The sequence below is a fragment of the Oncorhynchus tshawytscha genome, linkage group LG07 (genome assembly GCF_018296145.1).
Source record: "Oncorhynchus tshawytscha isolate Ot180627B linkage group LG07, Otsh_v2.0, whole genome shotgun sequence".
NCBI classification, from domain to species: Eukaryota; Metazoa; Chordata; class Actinopteri; order Salmoniformes; family Salmonidae; genus Oncorhynchus; species Oncorhynchus tshawytscha.
The window spans coordinates 49,111,997-49,133,101 of NC_056435.1; the positions used below are offsets into that span (position 1 = coordinate 49,111,997).

Here is a 21,105-nt window from a genome sequence, read left to right on the forward strand (position 1 = left end):
GCAGAAATAAGTTACAAATAGCACAAAAAAAACACATAAGATAATTGTTTGAACGCCCGTAAAACTGCTGCCATTTCTTCCGGTGCCATTTTACAAGTGCAGCGATGCTTCCCATCCAACCCGATAGAGCTTGAGAGGATCTGCAGAGAAGATTGAGGAAACTCCCCAAATACAGGTGTGCCAAGCTTAGAGCTCCTACTCAAGAAGACTCAAGGCTGTAATCACTGCCAACGCTGCTTCAACAAAGTACTGAGGAAAGGGTCTGAGGGTCTGAATTTAATTAATTTTAGAATAAGGCTGTAATGTAACAACGTGGGAAAAGTCAAGGGGTCTGAATACTTTCCGAATACACTGTATTACCTCAACAACCTGGTACCCCTGCACATTGACTCAGTACCTGCACTCATTTTATATAGCCTCGTCATTGTTATTTTCTTGTGTAACTTTTTATTTTGCTAATCTTTTTACTTTTTAACTCTACATTGTTGGGAAAGGGCTCGTAAGCATTTAACAGTAAATTCTAAAGATGTTGTATTCGGGCTACTTCTCTTCCCCCGCATCGTACTTATGATTGTGCCATTGATCTCCCCGGCAACACACCACCTCGTGATCGGCTATATTCTCTATTCAGCCCGGAGACCAAGGACATGGTGGAGTACATTGAGGATTCTCTGGCTACTGGAGACATCCACCCGTCTGCATCTCCTGTCGGCGCGGGATTTTTCTTTGTGGAGTAGAAGGACAAGACCCTGCGTCCATGCATTGACTACCGGGGTCTTAATGGTATAACGATCAAGAATCGTTACCCCCTACCACTCATCTCTTCGGCTTTCAAACCTCTCCAGGGGGCCACCATTTTTTCCAAGCTGGACCTTCGGAATGCCTACCACCTGGTTCGGATACGTGATGGAGATGAGTGGAAGACAGCATTTAACACAGCCAGCGGACATTATGAGTACCAGGTCATGCCGTTTGGACTCACCAACGCCCCCGCTGTCTTCCAGGCCCTGGTAAATGATGTGCTCCGGGACATGCTAAAATGTTTTGTGTTCGTCTACCTTGACGACATCCTGTTTTTTCCCAGTCTGCCCAAGAACATGTTCTCCATGTCAGACATGTCCTTCAGCGCCTCCTGGACAACCAGTTGTTTGTGAAAGCCGAGAAGTGTGAGTTCCACCGCTCTACAATCTCCTTTCTGGGATATGTCATCGCGGATGGAAATGTCCAAATGGATACTGAAAAGGTGAAAGTAGTGGTAGATTGGCCTCAACCTACGTCCAGGGTGCAGTTACAACGTTTCCTGAGGTTCGCTAACTTCTACCGCTGTTTCATTCGGGGCTACAGCACCCTGGCGGCCCCCTCTCTGCACTCACCTCTCCCAAAGTACCATTCACATGGTCTCCAGCTGTTGACAGAGCCTTTGTGGACCTGAAGCATTGGTTCACCACAGCACCCATCCTCGTCCATCTGGACCCGTCCTGTTCATTTGTGGTAGAGGTTGATGCTTTTGATGTTGGAGTGGGAGACATCCTGTCCCAGCAATCTGCCCAGGACGAGAAGCTCCATCCCTGTGCCTTCCTGTCTCATCGTCTCAATCCTGCAGGAAGGAACTACGACGTAGGAAACCGTGAACTTCTGGTTGGTCAAGATGACGCTGGAAGAGTGGAGGCACTGGCTGGAAGGACCGACCATAAAAATGTGGAATATCTCCATACAGCCAAGCACCTCAACTCCAGGCAGGCCCGGTGGGCTGTGTTATTTACAAGATTCAACTTCACCATTTCCTACCACCCAGGGTCCAAAAATGTGAAGCCTGATGCCCTCTCCCACCTATACAGTTCCTCTGCCACACGCTCGGTCTCCGAAACCATTCTGCCTACCTCCTGCCTTGCGCTCGCGGCTTCAGTGGGTTGGGGTATTGAAACCTTGGTTCGCAAGGTACAACGTTCCCAGCCTGAACCTGAAGGGGACCCGGCTAACCGGTCGTTTGTCCCTAACTCAGTCCGGTCCCTGGTCCTGGAATGGGCTCATTCCTCCAGGCTGACCTGTCATCCAGGTTCCCGTCGAACCCTAGCCTTCCTCCGACAACGTTTCTGGTGGCCCACAATGGTTCCTGACGTCTCTGCCTTCGTCGCCGCGTGCACTGTGTGTGCTCAGAATAAGACTCCACGGTAAGCTCCTTCTGGCCTCCTTCAGCCACTATCTGTCCCTCATCTTCCCTGGTCCCATATCTCTCTGGACTTTGTCACTGGGTTACCTCTGTCTGATGGCAACACCGTTGCCTGACAGTAGTGGATCGGTTCTCCAAGGCCGCCCATTTCATCCCTCTCCCCAAACAACCCTCTGCCAAGGAGACGGCCCAGCTCATTATCAGCACGTCTTCTGGATCCATGGACTCCCGGTGGACATTGTCACCGACCGGGGTCCTCAGTTCTCGTCTTAGTTCTGGAAGGCGTTCTGCACTCTTATTGGGTCATCGATCAGCCTATCCTCCGGATTCCATCCCCAATCCAACGGCCAGTTGGAGCAAGCTAACCAGGACCTGGAAACCACCCTAAGATGCCTGGTCTCAACCAACCCCACTACCTGGAGCCGGCAACTGTTCTGGGTGGAGAATGCCCGGAACACCCTTCCCTGTTCAGCCAAGGTACTCTCCCCTTTTGAGTGCTCCATGGGGTATCAGCCTCTGCTCTTCCCAGAACAAGAGCAGGAAGTCAATGTACCCTCGGCCCAGATGTTCGTCCGCCACTGCTTACGAACCTGGAGAAGAGCTCGAGCAGCACTTCTCAAGACCAACTCCAGGTATCATCGACAACCGACAAATCAAATCAAATCAAATTTTATTTGTCACATACACATGGTTAGCAGATGTTAATGCGAGTGTAGCGAAATGCTTGTGCTTCTAGTTCCGACAATGCAGTAATAACCAACAAGTAATCTAGCTAACAATTCCAAAACTACTACCTTATAGACACAAGTGTAAGGGGATGAAGAATATGTACATAAAGATATATGAGTGAGTGATGGTACAGAGCGGCATAGGCAAGATACAGTAGATGATATTGAGTGCAGTATATACATATGAGATGAGTATGTAAACAAAGTGGCATAGTTAAAGTGGCTAGTGATACATGTATTACATAAAGATACAGTAGATGATATAGAGTACAGTATATACATATACATATGAGATGAATAATGTAGGGTATGTAAACATTATATTAGGTAGCATTGTTTAAAGTGGCTAGTGATATATTTACATCATTTCCCATCAATTTCCATTATTAAAGTGGCTGGAGTTGAGTCAGTGTGTTGGCAGCAGCCACTCAATGTTAGTGGTGGCTGTTTAACAGTCTGATGGCCTTGAGATAGAAGCTGTTTTTCAGTCTCTCGGTCCCAGCTTTGATGCACCTGTACTGACCTCGCCTTCTGGATGATAGCGGGGTGAACAGGCAGTGGCTCGGGTGGTTGTTGTCCTTGATGATCTTTATGGCCTTCCTGTGACATCGGGTGGTGTAGGTGTCCTGGAGGGCAGGTAGTTTGCCCCCGGTGATGCGTTGTGCAGACCTCACTACCCTCTGGAGAGCCTTACGGTTGTGGGCGGAGCAGTTGCCGTACCAGGCGGTGATACAGCCCGACAGGATGCTCTCGATTGTGCATCTGTAGAAGTTTGTGAGTGCTTTTGGTGACAAGCCGAATTTCTTCAGCCTCCTGAGGTTGAAGAGGCGCTGCTGCGCCTTCTTCACGATGCTGTCTGTGTGGGTGGACCAACTCAGTTTGTCTGTGATGTGTATGCCGAGGAACTTAAAACTTACTACCCTCTCCACTACTGTTCCATCAATGTGGATAGGGGGGTGTTCCCTCTACTGTTTCCTGAAGTCCACAATCATTTCCTTAGTTTTGTTGACGTTGAGTGTGAGGCTATTTTCCTGACACCACACTCCGAGGGCCCTCACCTCCTCCCTGTAGGCCGTCTCGTCGTTGTTGGTAATCAAGCCTACCACTGTTGTGTCGTCCGCAAACTTGATGATTGAGTTGGAGGCGTGCGTGGCCACGCAGTCGTGGGTGAACAGGGAGTACAGGAGAGGGCTCAGAACGCACCCTTGTGGGGCCCCAGTGTTGAGGATCAGCGCGGTGGAAATGTTGTTGCCTACCCTCACCATCTGGGAGCGGCCCGTCAGGAAGTCCAGTACCCAGTTGCACAGGGCGGGGTCGAGACCCAGGGTCTCGAGCTTGATGACGAGCTTGGAGGGCACTATGGTGTTAAATGCCGAGCTGTAGTCGATGAACAGCATTCTCACATAGGTATTCCTCTTGTCCAGATGGGTTAGGGCAGTGTGCAGTGTGGTTGAGATTGCATCGTCTGTGGACCTATTTGGGCAGTAAGCAAATTGGAGTGGGTCTAGGGTGGCAGGTAGGGTGGAGGTGATATGGTCCTTGACTAGTCTCTCAAAGCACTTCATGATGACGGAAGTGAGTGCTACGGGGCGGTAGTCGTTTAGCTCAGTTACCTTAGCTTTCTTGGGAACAGGAACAATGGTGGCCCTCTTGAAGCATGTGGGAACAACAGACTGGGATAGGGATTGTAAACACACCAGCCAGCTGGTCTGCGCATGCTCTGAGGGCGCGGCTGGGGATGCCGTCTGGGCCTGCAGCCTTGCGAGGGTTGACACGTTTAAATGTTTTCCTCACGTCGGCTGCAGTGAAGGAGAGTCCGCATGTTTTAGTTGCGGGCAGTGTCAGTGGCACTGTATTGTCCTCAAAGCGGTTAAAAAAGTTATTTAGTCTGCCTGGGAGCAAGACATCCTGGTACGTGACTGGGCTGGTTTTCTTTTTGTAATCTGTGATTGACTGTAGACCCTGCCACATACCTCTTGTGTCTGAGCCGTTGAATTGAGATTCTACTTTGTTTCTATACTGACGCTTAGCTTGTTTGATTGCCTTGCGGAGGGAATAGTTACACTGTTTGTATTCGGTCATGTTTCCGGTCACCTTGCCCTGATTAAAAGCAGTGGTTCGGGCTTTCAGTTTCACGTGAATGCTGCCATCAATCCACGGTTTCTGGTTTGGGAATGTTTTAATCGTTGCTATGGGAACGACATCTTCAACGCACGTTCTAATGAACTCGCACACCGAATCAGCGTATTCGTCAATGTTGTTGTCTGACGCAATACGAAACATATCCCAGTCCACGTGATGGAAGCAGTCTTGGAGTGTGGAATCAGATTGGTTGGACCAGCGTTGAACAGACCTCAGCGCGGGAGCTTCTTGTTTTAGTTTCTGTCTGTAGGCAGGGATCAACAAAATGGAGTCGTGGTCAGCTTTTCCGAAAGGAGGGCGGGGCAGGGCCTTATATGCGTCGCGGAATTTAGAATAGCAGTCATCCAAGGTTTTTCCAGCCCTGGTTGCGCAATCGATATGCTGATAAAATTTAGGGAGTCTTGTTTTCAGATTAGCCTTGTTAAAATCCCCAGCTACAATGAATGCAGCCTCCGGATAAATGGATTCCAGTTTGCAAAGAGTCAAATAAAGTTCGTTCAGAGCCATCGATGTGTCTGCTTGGGGGGGAATATATACGGCTGTGATTATAATCGAAGAGAATTCCCTTGGTAGATAATGCGGTCGACATTTGATTGTGAGGAATTCTAAATCAGGTGAACAGAAGGACTTGAGTACCTGTATGTTGTTATGATCACACCACGTCACGTTAACCATGAAGCATACGCCCCCGCCCCTCTTCTTACCAGAAAGATGCTTGTTTCTGTCGGTGCGATGCTTGGAGAAACCAGCTGGCTGCACCGATTCCGATAGCGTCTCTCCAGTGAGCCATGTTTCCATGAAGCAAAGAACGTTAGTCTCTGATGTCCCTCTGGAATGCTACCCTTGCTCGGATTTCATCAACCTTGTTGTCAAGAGACTGGACATTGGCGAGAAGAATGCTAGGGAGTGGTGCACGATGTGCCCGTCTCCGGAGTCTGACCAGAAGACTGCTCCGTTTCAACCCTTTTACGAAGTCGTTTTTTTGGGTCGCCGGCTGGGATCCATTACGTTGTCCTGGGTGAAAGGCAGAACACAGGATCCGCTTCGCGAAAGTCATATTCTTGGTCGTACTGATGGTGAGCTGACGCTGCTCTTATGTTCAGTAGTTCTTCTCGACTGTATGTAATGAAACCTAAGATGACCTGGGGTACTAATGTAAGAAATAACACGTAAAAAAACAAAAAACTGCATAGTGTCCTAGGAACGCGAAGTGAGGCGGCCATCTCTGTCGGCGCCGGAAGTCTAGTGTTCGTGTCTGTGTGTGTGTGTGTGTGTGTGTGTGTGTGTGTGTGTGTGTGTGTGTGTGTGTGTGTGTGTGTGTGTGTGTGTGACGTCAATATGCATGTGCATGTGTGTGAGAGTTTATGTATTGTGTGAGTGTATGTGTGTGTTGAAGTGTCAGTGTAGTATGTGTGAGTCTGTCCCAGGGTTCTTAGTTTAGTGATGCATTTGAAGGGCACTATGGTGTTGAATGCTGAGTTCCATTTGTCCAGGTGGGGAAGGGCAGTGTGGAGTGCAATAGAGATTGCGTCATCTGTGGATCTGTTGGGGCGGTTTGCGTATTGGAGTGGGTCCAGAGTGTCTGGGATGATGGTGTTGATGTGAGCCATGACCAGCATTTCAAAGCATTTCATGGCTACAGACGCGAGTGCTACGAGGCGATAGTCAATTTGACAGGTTACCTTGGCGTTCTTGGGCACAGGGACTATGGTGGTCTGCTTGAAATATGTAGGTATTACAGACTGGGTCAGGGAGAGGTTGGAAATGTCAGTGAAGACGTGTGGATGTACTAATAAAATCTTTCTTGGAGGGGCCTATTCTAGAGGGGGCTTCAGCATTGTCTCGCCCCTCCTTGGAGCTGCCCATGGGTAGTAGTATGAGAGGAATACACATGAATCACAAGACAAACTCCATAGCTCTGTTCCAGTTGACTTTAATTGCATTTCTATTTTTTTAATTGTCTATAGCTGTCAGAAACACACATTCTCATATGTTTGCATAGCACATTTCCCTGTCAGCTTTTTGTATTTTGAGCAGAGGGCAATGTGCAGAGTATGTGGTGCAGCAAGGGCAGTATTCACCCATCAATCCCATTGGTGGTCCCTCTCTGGCCTGATATTTGACATTGAGAGTTCCATAGCTCTATACAGAGACATTTTCCCTTTCAAACGGTTCCTTATTGATGTCCACTGTCTCTCAAAGCTACATCTGATTGTGTCCTTCTTCTGGAGAGAATGTGTCAGAGAGGGATCACTAAAACCTTGTTGCTTTGTTACGCCACTTTCTATTTCCCCTTGGTGAATGATAAGTTCAGCTACAAAACATGTTATGTAAGTGATTTCAATGTAAATTAAGGCCTCAAGTGATGTATCAATAAAAATGTTTGATTTGCAGCAGGAGCCACTCAAGTTTGCGTTCATTCCCTGCTTGATAGTACTATCGTGTCTGTGTATGCTCATGTAAGGCTGTCTTTGTCTTTTTTCTTCAATGAGGAATGATCGGTTATTAAAAGTAATCCCACGGTCACATCCTGTGACTAAGTTTGCTATCTAAGAGATTTCTTCAAGTTTTAACATTGCACAAATATCTACTACAGGCTCTCTGCTCAACAGAAAATATCTAAAGGGTGAAAGGTCAGAAGCAATTAAGGAGCTTTAAACTATTTATTTTACTTCTTGCTTTTCTTGTTTCCATCTTTTGTGTTGTATTGTTACATCTAAATCTGGAACAGGCGATTGGTACCTAACTATTCTAGTCATCCCTGCCATTCCTATCATGGTCCCTTTCATTCCTGCCATGGCTGCCATCCATCTCGCTCCTCTCCTTCTCCGTCTTTGACTCCTTCACCACCTGGAGGAAGAGAATAAGCGAAACAGACCTCAGTCAAATTACATCACTTCCAGCAAATGCTGTATAGTGAAATTACACTGTATAGTGAATATCATCATGGGGACATGGAAAGTATGGAACACATTTTCTTGATACCAGAAAATGTTTAGAATGTTTACCTCTCCATCACGAGTCTCCACTGTCTTAATCACCACAGGCTTCCTTTTAGGGGTGTCTGGGGTGTGGTCATAGGCTATGAGGGGATAAGTCTGATTTAGTAACATTGATACTGTGCATGATCATTTATATCAATTGAATCAATTATGGATATGTTAAATCTAAAGATGATACTGACAAGTATCTGTGTATTTGCTTGGAGAAGGAAATAAAGTAATAGTAGATGAGAGAGAAAAAAATACTAGTATTATTGGCAATATGATGTATCTCACCCCTATCACCACTACGGCCGTACTGGGAGGGATGCATGGGAACAATAATCCTAAAGAGAAATTAAGCAAAAGGATGTTAGCTCAGGAACATATTCATAATCAAACACAAATAATGATGTCCTGACCCTTATCCTCCTCACCTGCTCTCCTCTCCCTCCAGCAGCTTGCGGTAAGTGGCGATCTCTATGTCCAGGGCCATCTTGACATTGAGCAGGTCCTGGTACTCCCTCAGGTGGCGGGCCATCTCGTCCTTCAGGTGGTGCATCTCCTCCTCCAGGCGACCCACGTTGTCCTGGTAGTTATTGGCCTCCACGCCAAACTGGCCTTCCATCTCACGCATCTGCCTCAGCAGAGCCTCGTTCTGAAAAATACATACATACTGTACATATGAGGACAATTGTTGGGGGAAGATTCTGTGGGAGATTTTGGGGGGAGGGATTTTGCTCACTCGCATCATCCTCTACTTACATGCATGACCCACTTGGGTGATTCATGGCTGGCAGCCATTTTGGGCTAAGCCTGAGATCAATGTACTCTAGTTCCTCACTCAGCCAGTGTAAACTGGGGGTGATTACAAATAAATAGGAAGGTTCTGTGAGGCCTCACCGTGCTCTTCAGTGCATCGATCTCACAGTTGAGGGACTGCATCTGCCTCCTATGCTCATTTTGCTCCTGCTTGGCCTGCCTCAGAGCATCAGTGTTACGCTTGGCAGAGTCCGTCAGGTCAGCAAACTCCGGGAGCACAGAAAAAACACAAATAAGGATAGGTGTTACTCTGTGTGTGCATGCATGAGTGTGTGTGTGTGTCTGTGTATTGTTCCCCCCTCACCTTGGACTTGTACCACTCCTCAGACTCATGCATGTTCTTGGAGGCAATGTTCTCGTACTGGGCCCTGATGTCCTTGAGGGCAGCAGCCAGGTCAGGCCTGGCAGTCTGTTCCACCTCCATCTTCATCTGCTGGGTCTGGACACTCACCTGCACGTCCTGGATCTCCTGAAAAGACCGCAGAGCAAGTGAGAAGTTTAGTGGGAAAAAAGTCCTCTAAATGGCAGGTACAATCCAGAAAGGTATGATGCAAATAAACTTTAGTGAACTATTCACAAAAATATGTACAAAACTAAATGCAAGTAGGAGCAGATCAGCATACCAAATGACAGGTAATACACCAGGACCATAACATGACCATCAGGACCACAGTTTGATTGTTATTCATAAGGATCATAGTGGACTATAATGGGCCATCACAAAGATCATGATTTGTGCTCGACCGTCTCAGCAGCGGCATCTACCTCTTCATGCAGCTTTTTGAGGAACTCAATCTCATCCATCAGAGACTCGATCTTCCTCTCCAGCTCCAGGCGAGACAGAGTTGCATCATCCACGTCCTGGTTTTAGATCAAAGTACTATTTGTAAGCAATTCATCAACCCCCAAACAGGTAAACAAATGTTGTTGTCTTGGTTAGATAACACTCAACAGTGGGTAGGTTGCATATGGTAATATATCAACAATGCAGTGCTATCAATATTGTCTTTTGTCATTGCTATAACCCACTGGGCACAGACATCAATTCAACGTCTATTCCACGTTGGTTCAATGTCATTTCAGTGAAATGACGTGGAAACGATGTTGATTCAACCAGTGTGTGCACAGTGGGAAGTATCCTGGGTTGTAATTCATTCGTGCAAACCATAGAATAATGTTTTGCATTGAAAACAAGCATTTCTTATTGGAGAAGTTCAGATTAGTTCCTCACCGTTTCAGCCTGTTTGTTTCTGTTTGGTTCTTAGTGAATATACCCCTGATTTCCGGGTTCTCAGAGCTGCCAAGTTATCATAATAATCAGCTCTATCTCAGCGAACCAGAAGATGTCACTGTTATGCAGGGCTATGAGGAAAAATATGCTTTGGGTTGGGCCCTGACATCATAACTGGTGTGTGATTCAATCAGACTTTTACAGTCAACTATCGACTCGCTGCCCAAAATATTGATTTGGTGTACAGTGTGATGGTTTGAGTCTAGGGTGTGTTTACTTTGCGGAAGACAATCAGGTTACTCTCAGCCTCAGCCCTCTTCTGATTCTCCTCATCCAGCCTGTATGAAGAGGGTGGGGGGTTAGGGTGTGGTCACACATACAAGGAGAACATATATATTACAATCATGCATAGGCCTACTGTTGTAAATTCATGTTATCTATTTAGGGGACTCATTAGAATAAATAAATACATTAATGGAAAATAAATATACATTACATGAAATATATAAGACAATATATTTTGTAGTTAATAAACACACATCCTCTGTATCTCTAACTTTTTTATATCGTTTACAATGCTTGAGCTTTAGTCTAGGTTAAGTCCTGCTCTGGGCAAAGGAAGCTGAAGCATTGGGACAGGGCTGAACACAGTGCTAATTGCATAAGTGCTATCCAAGGTGTCATCCCAAATGGCACACTATTCCCTATATAGTGCATCCCCTATGTGGCTCTGATCAAGAGTAGTGCATTATATAGGGAATAGGGTGTCATTTGGGACACAGACCAAAAATGTCTGACTGGGTATCATAGGCCTCCTCTGGAAGAAGCATCAGCAGGCAAAAGAAGCCTCTGGATCAATTTGGTAATTCACAAGTCCTGTAAAAGGGTTAGGGTTAGCATATCCAATGGGGTCAGCAGCTGCTACTCCAAACAAATGTTGGCAAATCACTTGTTAGAGGTCATGTGGACTGCACACACCCTGTTTTAATCCTGACAGCTCTGGGCATTCTGCCGCCAAAGACATAACTATGTAAGCCTATAGTATACTGACTGGTCTGACTAAGTCTTCCCTTTCCCAAACGTGAAATAGGCTTTATGCTGCCTCATCTCATCTTTCATTTATGCCGTGTTGAAGGGGTCCTTTTTCCCTAATGGGGTCCCTGGCACTGTCCCATCAGCACAAGGAGGCACTGAACACCCACCCCCTAATGGAGCCACTTTCATTGAGTCACATAGATTTTTCCAGATACAATTTTCTCCCCGCCTACACCCCATTTCCCGACCCCTCCTCTTCCTTCTCTTCCGCCTCCTCCCTCTCTCATCACTCTCCCTACTTCTTTCCTGGCTCCACCTTGTGCACAGTCTATCCATCCTCTTCTGTCATCTCTCTCTCTCTCTCTGGGTCAGGGATGTGTATGTGTATTTACATGTAGCTAATGTGTGTCTACAGAAATTGTAACTCAAGTGGGGAAAAATACTGTTTCCCATAACTGGTTGTCTGATTCTTCTAAATGTTAACTTTCAAAGCTAAATATTGTGATTTGGTTTGAAAGGGCTGGTGAAACTGTAGCGTAATTTCGAATTCCATGTGCTATTGTGTCTATATTTAAATTCCATGTGTTATTGTGTCTATATATAAATTACATGTGTTATTGTGTCTATATTTAAATGTCATGTGTTATTGTGTCTATATTTAAATGTCATGTGTTATTGTGTCTATATTTAAATGTCATGTGTTATTGTGTCTATATTTAAATGTCATGTGTTATTGTGTCTATATTTAAATGTCATGCATGCAGGGACTTTCATCTTCCTTTTAATTAAATGTGTTTCATTTAATGAAACTGCATGTACTGGATGTGGGGGTTTGCTGCCTCATCTCATCTTTAATTCATGCCGTGTCACAGAATTCCTCTTTTCCCAATGGTGTCCCTGGCACCGCCCCATCAACACAAGGAGACACTAAACACCCACCCCCTAATGGAGCCACTCTTATTCAATCACATTGATTTAACCAGATGCTATTTTTCTCTGCATCTACACAACCTCTCCCAACCTCTCCTCCTCTTCTTCCTCCTCTTCCTCCTCTTATGCCCCCTCCCTCTCTTATCCCCCTCCCTACTTTTTTCCTGGCGCCACCCTGAGCTCAGTCTATCCATCCTCCTCTTCCGTCATCTCTCTCTCTCTCTCTTTAGGGCTGGGAATAGACATGGGGAGTGTGTTTGTGTATTAATATGTAACTAGTATGTCTACAGAAATTGTTTCCGATAATCTAACTCAAATGGAGAAAAATACTGTTTCACATAACAAGTTGTCTGAATTGTCTCAAATTTAAGTTTCAAAGCAAAGTATTGTGGTTTGGTATGAAAGGGCTGACAGAACTCAACATCATTTCAAATCAAATGTACTGTGTCCATACTTACATCCAATATGCATGCAGGAAGTTTCATCTTCCTTTTAATAACACTTCTTGATTTAATAAAACAGATGCTCAACAAATGCTGAGATGTTCAGGGAAAGTTTGTAAATACTGCCAATGTAGACATGTTCGGCTAATGTACAAATGTTCTGTTACTGTATCCAATGCCTTGTTTTCCTTGGTGTTCCATTCATTGCTTGGTTATGATATGCTGAAGCACTTCATCTTGTTTTTTTTGTTGGATCTTGTCCATTGCCATGACATTCAGCATGCGCACACACACACACACACACACACACACACACACACACACACACACACACACACACATACACACACTGCAGTAAACCACAGTGTGGTAGAATGCTGCGGTGCTTTTGTTTCCAACCTTCCAAAGTGCCACGCCCCAGCTAGACAACCACTGCTGAGGGGAGAGTGGTGGGGATGTGGTGAAAGTCACAGACTGTCCACAGTCACACGCCCTGCCCATATCCCCTCCCCGACAGGCTCTGCCCAGAATGTGTCAATCAACATCAGAGCCCAAAAAACAGCCAGTCCCCTGCCACCTCTGCCAACTTTCTAAAATACACTTCCAATTGTTACACCCCCCTTTCCAAACACCATTACCACCCAAAATGCATCTGCGTCACTCATGCACATCCCCAACTATAACCCCCCACCTTCCTTACCCTAACCCTCACTTCCCAAATCTACCCAAACATCCTCCATACCCCACCCCATCCTAACCTCCCTCTCCCTCCTCTGTGTCACCCACCTCTGTTTGAGGAGGTTCATGTCTTCGGCCAGGTTGTCCCTCTCAACCTGGTACTGGTCCCTCTCCTTGCCCACGTGGTCCAGCTGGCGCCTCAGCTCCCTCAACTCCTCCTGGAAGAGCTCGGTGGCCCGGTTGGGCTTTCCCTCCTGCAGCTGGCCCTTGAACTGGCTCAGCTCTTGCTGCAGCCCGCTGTTCTGCTGCTCCAGGTAGTGCACCTTGTCAATGAAGCTGGCGAAGCGGTCGTTGAGGTCCTGCAGCTCCACCTTCTCGTTGCTGCGGGTGGCCAGGAACTCGGCGTTGACCGCATCGGCCAGCTGGAAGTCCACCTTTTCGTAGGTGAGACGGGGCAGCTGGGTGCTGGAGCGCTGCCGCTGCTGGTGGTGGTAGTTGGAGGAGCGAGAGGACACCACGGGTGACATGGAGCGCATGTAGTGCCCGCTGGACATTGGCTTGCGGGAGTTGACAGACGAGTAGGAAGGAGAGTAGGAGGACATGGAGATGGGGTTGGGGACCCCGAACGTGCGGCGATAAGAAGTGGAGGCGCGGCCTGAATGGTGGATCATTGAAGGGTGGCTCATGGTTGAGGTTTGGTGGTCTCTAATTCTTACTATCTATCTGTCTAGCTCTCCTTCTTGCTGTCTCTGTTTGTTGGAGCCAAAGGTGTCTCGGAGCAGGGAGCAAAGCAACAGGACATCCTACTGAGGAGTGCCGGAGCTTTTATACCCACGATATCCCATCCTCCTCACCCCCACCCCCACACCCCGCTGCCTCTCTGCAAACAGCTCCTCCTCACCCCCACCCTCCCTCCCTCTTTTCTAGTCTCCAGATCCCCTGCCTCCTTCCGTTATCCATCACTCCTCAACATACATGCAGTCTTAGGCCACACCCCGGCCTACAGTAAGCAGGCCCTCCTCCCCTCTATCCCCCTCTATCCCTGTCTCTCTCTCTCTCGCTCTTTCTCGCTCTCTCTCTCTCGCTCTCTCTCTCTCGCTCTCTCTCGCTCTCTCTCATTTTCCATCTGCACCTCCCTTTTATCCGTAGCACATGGCAGGAGGCCAAACTGTCTCCCACGTTAATGCCTCTATCTCTAAAGATGTCTCCATCGCCAAGCCCTCCTCTCTCTCCTCACCTTGACAGCTGAGACGGTGTATCCTCTGTAGGATGCTGTGTCCGCTCCCTGCAATTTTTTCTCCACTTTTCCTCTCTGGATTTATCAGTACATCTCCTCCTGTTGCTCTGTCCCACTCCTTATCACCATCCTCTTCTCTTTCACTGTTAATGTTCTTAATTTACTGTTACTGTAATGGTAGAAATACATAAGTGATATCATCAATGTGATTATGTAAGACATTTTAAAGTTGTTCAACAAAGTAGTTTGTCCAAATAAATCCCAAAACAAAAAATGTCTTTATTATTCAGTTTCTTATATGACAAAGCTCATTTGGTTATCACTGCAGAGCTGAATGTATTTCCTCGCTCTCTCGGCCCTTTATTTCCACTGTAATGGAATATTATATTGATATTCTGGGAGGCGAGGGCAGAGCAACTACGGTGCAATTCTATCCCGCATGGCTAGTGTGCACTGACTGGTATCGAGTGATCTGTGTTTGAATCCTATTTTGGAAATTAGGTTTGGCGAGATCTCCTCAGCAGCTGAACAGATTTCAGAGGAACACTTTGTTTTGTGTGGATCCAGTCATGTCCTCTGAGCCCAGACACAATGACAACATCAACATTTTATATTTTCATTTTTTTGTGGGTACTTTGGGTAAATCATATTTTTATTGAAACAAAAATAATAAAATACATAATGCTTAACCTACAGTACATGGATAGATTCTGGACTGAGTAAGGGACAGATCGAAATGTACTGGGGGAGGGGTAGTCCAAACATTTTTTGTTGCTTTGTGAAGAGTTGTGTGTTTTTTTTATAGGTCACAGGGGAGGTAGTGCGTTTCTTACCTGGTTTTACATTCGCTTTTCTGCTCGTATTTCCCCTATAAACAATGGCTTGACTTACTTTTGATACTACCCTAATAAAGTTTAGAAACATTTGTGAAGGTTTGGTATGGGGTGGCTATAATTAAGCTTTAGCTATTGCAGGCCTATGATATGAAGGCAGTGCGCCTCAGTGCTCCAACTGACTCTGACAGTTGAACTTGAGGAGAAGACTTCTGTTTCAGGCCTACCAGAGTTACTCCTATTTTTTTTATTTAATTTTTATTTAACCTTAATTTAACTAGGCAAGTCAGTTAAGAACAAATTCCTATTTACAATGACAGCCTACCCGGAAGGCCAAACCCGGACAACGCTGGGCCAATTGTGCGCCGCCCTATGGGACTCCCAATCACAGCCAGATGTGATTCAGCCTGGATTCGAACCAGGGACTGTATAATCTAACAATATAATTAGCCTCCTACTGTATGTCTATATCTGTATAGCAGATGCAGTAGCATCTGACATAAATAAATGCATGTCAGCGTCAGCGTATCTCTATCACTCTCTCTGGGGTTAGGCCTAAGCTTCTCTACACACACATATATATATATAGTACCAGTCAAAAGTTTTGAACACACCTACTCATTCCAGTTTGTTTTTATCGTTCATATTTTCTACATTGTAGAATAATAGTGAAGAGATCAAAACCACGAAATAACACATATGGATTCATGTAGTAACCAAAAAGTGATTAAACAAATCAAAATATATTTTACATTTGAGATTCTTCAAAGAAGCCACTCTTTGTCTTGACGACAGCTTTGCACACTCTTGGCATTCTCTCAAGCAGCTTCACCTGGAATGCTTTTCCAACAGTCTTGAAGGAGTTCCCACATATGCTGAGCACTTGCTGGCTGCTTTTCCTTCATTCTGCAGTCCAACTCATCCCAAACCATCTCAATAGGGTTGAGGTGATTTTGGAGGCCAGCACTCCATCACTCTCCTTCTTGGTCAAATAGCCCTTACACAGCCTGGAGGTGTATTAGGTCATTGTTCTGTTGAAAAACAAATGATAGTCCCACTAAGCGCAAACCAGATGGGATGGAGAATCGCTGCAGAATGCTATGGTAGCCATGCTGGTTAAGCTTGCCTTGAATTCTAAATAAATCACAGAGAGTGTCACCAGCACTGCAACCCCACACCATCACACCTCCTCCTCCATGCTTCACGGTGGGAACCACACATGCGGAGATCATCCGTTCACCTACTCTGCATCTCACAAAGACACGGTGGTTGGAACCAAAAATCTCAAATTTTGACTACTCAGACCAAAGGACAGATTTCCACTGTCTAATGTCCATTGCTCGTGTTTCTTGGCCCAAGCAAGTCTCTTCTTATTGGTGTCCTTTAGTAATGGTTTATTTGCAGCAATTCGACCATGAAGGCCTGATTCACACAGTCTCATCTGAACAGTTGATGTTCAGATGTGTCTGTTACGTGAACTCCGCAAACCATTTATTTGGGCAGCAATTTCAGAGACTGGTAACTCTAATGAACTTGTTCTCTACAGCAGAAGTAACTCTGGGTCTTCCTTTTATGTGGCGGTCCTCATGAGAGCCAGTTTCATCATAGTGCTTGATGGTTTTTGCGACTTCACTTGAAGAAACATTCAAAGTTCTTGAAATTTTCCGCATTGACTGACCTTCATGTCTTAAAGTAATAATGGACTGTCGTTTCTCTTTGCTTATTTGAGCTTTTCTCGCCATAATATGGACTTGGTCTTTTACCAAATAGGGCTATCTTCTGTATACCACCCCTACCTTGTCACAACACAACTGATTGGCTCAAACACATTAAGAAGGAAAGAAATTCCACAAATTAACTTTTAACAAGGCACACCTGTTAATTGAAATGCATTCCAGGTGACTATCTCATGAAGCTGGTTGAGAGAATGCCAAGAGTGTGCAAAGCTGTCATCAAGGCAAAGGGTGGCTACTTTGAAGAATCTCAAATATATTTTGATTTGTTTAACACTCTTTTGGTTACTACATGATTCCATATGTGTTATTTCATAGTTTTGATGTCTTCACTATTATTCTAAAATGTAGAAAATAGTAAAAAATAAAAATAAAAACCCTTGAATGAGTAAGTGTGTCCAAACTTTTGACTGGTACTGTATATTAAAATATCAATATCATAGAATGGACACCTAAGCCTGCTGTATAGGCCTATGCATGCAATCAATTTGGGAAATAGCCTCGAAACACAAGGAATACTGTTTTTGTAGTTTGTTATTGCTGTTTTTAAGGGCACGTAAATGTGGCCAACATTGTCACACCTAATCTATTTCACCTGTCTTTGTGCTTGTCTCCACACCCATCCAGGTGCCGCCCATCTTCCTCATTATCCCCAGTGTATTTATACCGGTGTTCTCTGTTTGTCTGTTGCCAGTTTGTTTTGTTACGTCTAGCATTTGTTTCAGTGCTCCTTTCTGTCTCTAGTTCCTATTCGTCTGGAGGTTGAGCAGTTAGAGACTACAATCTATTTAAGAAAGTATTCAGACCCCTTGACTTTTTACCACATTTTGTTACGTTACAGCCTTATTCTAAATGGATGACATTTTTCTTAAATCATCATCAATCCACACACAACAAAGCAAAAACAGTTTTTTAGAAATTCTTATCAATGTATAAAAAAATAAAAAACAGAAATACCTTATTTACATAAGCATTCAGACCCTTTGCCATGAGACTGGAAATTGAGCTCAGGTGCTGTTTCCATTTATCATCCTTGAGATGTTTCTACAATTGGATTGGAGTCCACTTGTGCTAAATTCAATTGATTGGACAAGATGTGGAAAGGCACAACTGTCTATATAAGGTCCCACAATTGACAGTGCATAAACCAAGCCACGATGTCCAAGGAATTGTCCGTAGAGCTCCGAGACAGGATTGTGTCAAGGCACAGGTTTGGGGAAGGGTACCAAAAAATGTTTGCAGCATTGAAGGTCCCCAAGAACACAGTGGCCTCCAACATTCTTAAATGGAAGAAGTTTGGAACCACCAAGACTCTTCCTAGAGCTGGCCACCTGGCCAAACTGAGCAATCGGGGGAGAAGGGCCTTGGTCAGGGAGGTGACCAAGCACCTGATGGTCACTCTGAATGAGCTCCAGAGTTCCTCTGTGGAGATGGCATAACCTTCCAGAAGGACAACCATCTCTGCAGTACTCCACCAATCAGGCCTTTATGGTAGAGTGGCCAGATGGAAGCCACTCCTCAGTAAAAGGCACATAATAGCCCGCTTGGAGTTTGACAAAAGGCACCTAAAGACAAGATTCTCTAGTCTGATGAAACAAGTCGGGTTCAGCCTTGGGAGCAATTTCCAAATGCCTGAAGGTACCAAAGTCATCTGTACAAACAATAGGACGCAAGTATAAACACCATGGGACGACGCAGCCGTCATACCGCTCAGGAAGGAGATGCGTTCTGTCTCCTAGAGATTAATGTACTTTGGTGCGAAAAGTGCAAACCAATCCCAGAACAACAGCAAAGGACCTTGTGAAGATGCTGGAGGAAACAGGTACAAGAGTATCTATATCCACAGTAAAACGAGTCCTATATCGACATAACCTGAAAGGCCACTCAGCAAAGAAGAAGCCACTGCTCCAAAACCGCCATAAGAAAGCCAGACAACAGTTTGCAACTGCACATGGGGACAAAGATCGTACTTTTTGGAGAAATGTCCTCTGATCTGATGAAACAAAATAGAACTGTTTGGCCATAATGACCATCGTTATGTTTAGAGGAAAAAGGGGGAGGCTTGCAAGCCGAAGAACACCATCCCAACCATGAAGCACGGGGGTGGCAGCATCATGTTGTGGGGGTGGTTTGCTGCAGGTGGGACTGGTGCACTTCACAAAATACATGGCATCATAAGGCAGGAAAATTATGTGGATATATTGAAGCAACATCTCAAGACATCAGTCAGGAATTTAAAGCTTGGTCGCAAATGTGTCTTCCAAATGGACAATGACCCCAAGCATACTTCCAAAGTTGTGGCAAAATGGCATAAGGACAACAAAGTAAAGGTATTGGAGTGGCCATCACAAAGCCCTGACCTCAATCCTATAGAACATTTGTGGGCAGAACTGAAAAAACGTGTGCAAGCAAGGAGGCCTACAAACCTGACTCAGTTACACCAGCTCTTTCAGGAGGAATCAAGAGGAGGCCAAAATTCACACAACTTATTGTGGGAAGCTTGTGGAAGGCTACCCTTACGTTTGACCCAAGTTAAACAATTTAAAGGCAATGCTACCAACTACTAATTGAGTGTATGTGTCACGCCCTGACCTGAGATATCTGTTTTCTTTATATTTTGGTTAGGTCAGGGTGTGACTAGGGTGGGTACGCTAGTTTTGTATTTTCTAGTGTTTTTAGTACAGTCTAGCGTTTTTGTATGTCTATGGTTTTGTAGGTCTAGGGGTTTTTGTAATTCTATGTTGGCCTGATATGGTTCCCAATCAGAGACAGCTGTTTATCGTTGTCTCTGATTGGGGATCATATTTAGGTAGCCATTTCCCTTTGGTGTTTGTGGGATCTTGTTCTATGTTTAGTTGCCTGTCTGCACTATTCATATAGCTTCACGGTTGTGCTTGTTTGTTTTGTTTTGTTGAGTTTCGGTTTTATTAAAAACATGTAGAACTCTACTCACGCTGCGCCTTGGTCTCATCTTTATAACGAACGTGACAGTATGTAAACTACTGACCCACTTGGAATGTGATGAATGAAATAATAGCTGAAATAAATCATTCTCTCTGCTATTATTTTGACATTTCACATTCTTAAAATAAAGTGGTGATCCTAACTGACCTAAGACAGGGAATGTTTACCTAAGACAGGATTAAATGTCAGGAATTGTGAAAAACTGAGTTTAAATGTATTTGGCTAAGGTGTATGTAAACTTCCGACTACTCACTCGCCTACGAATTCTCAGAAGACAACCCCTTTTTCTCTATCTTTTCTTCATGCAAATGATAGGGATTTGGGCCCGTTCCTGAGAAAACAGTAAATCCTTTGCGTCGGACTCGTTAAAGAAAACATCTTTGTCCAGTTCGAGGTGAGTAATCGCTGTTCTGATGTCCAGAAGTCATTTTCGGTCATAAGAGACGGTAGGAGCAACATTATGTACAAAATAAGTTAATAAAATAAATTACAAATAACGTGAAAAAACGAACAAAATAGCACAGTTGGTTAGGAGCACGTAAAATGGCAGCCATCCCCTCTGGCGCCATTATTGTCCTGTCTGCAGAGAATAATTGGAGAAACTCCCCAAATACAGGTGTGCCAAGCTTGTAGCGTCATTCCCAAGAAGACTCAAGGCTGTAATCGCTGCCAAAGGTGCTTCAACAAAGTACTGAGTAAACAGGGTTTTTTGTATTTGTTTTTTTAGCAACAATTTAGGAAAACCTGTTTTTGCTTTGTCATTATGGGGTTTTGTGTATAAATTGATGAGGGGGGGAAACTATTTAATCAATTTCAGAATAATTCTGTAACCTAACAGCATGTGGAAAAAGTCAAGGGGTCTGAATACTTTCCGAAGGCACTGTATATGTAAAAAACAATAGGGACCACAATGGAAATAAGTCCCCAACTTTATTCTGCCAATTGACGAATGGAAAGAGACATCTGTTACAAACCCCCAAAAAGTTTAACAACATTCAGAGATTATCAAGCCAAGCTTTGATACTGGGTAAGCCTACAAGGTAGGGAGGGATTGACAGTCTATTTATTGTGGTGTTGAAAACGCAAACCATGATATCGAAGTGCCCGAAGTCGGTATGCTTTGTTTATTGGTTGTGTGGTGCATTGGCATAGAAAATGGTTGCATATATTTTATATAA

General features: G+C 45.0%; 1 protein-coding gene across 1 annotated transcript; it reads right to left on the reverse strand.

Annotated features, from left to right (window-relative positions):
- Positions 1 to 6,957: 6,957 nt before the first annotated feature.
- prph (peripherin) lies at positions 6,958 to 13,965 on the reverse strand. The gene is made up of 9 exons (XM_024427491.1): positions 13,269 to 13,965; positions 10,352 to 10,412; positions 9,609 to 9,704; positions 9,148 to 9,312; positions 8,925 to 9,050; positions 8,459 to 8,679; positions 8,319 to 8,368; positions 8,049 to 8,122; positions 6,958 to 7,890 (listed from the first exon to the last, which is right to left on the reverse strand). Exons 1-9 carry the CDS (start codon positions 13,844 to 13,846, stop codon positions 7,792 to 7,794), a joined length of 1,470 nt encoding a protein of 489 aa, XP_024283259.1. The 5' UTR covers positions 13,847 to 13,965; the 3' UTR covers positions 6,958 to 7,791.
- Positions 13,966 to 21,105: the final 7,140 nt, after the last annotated feature.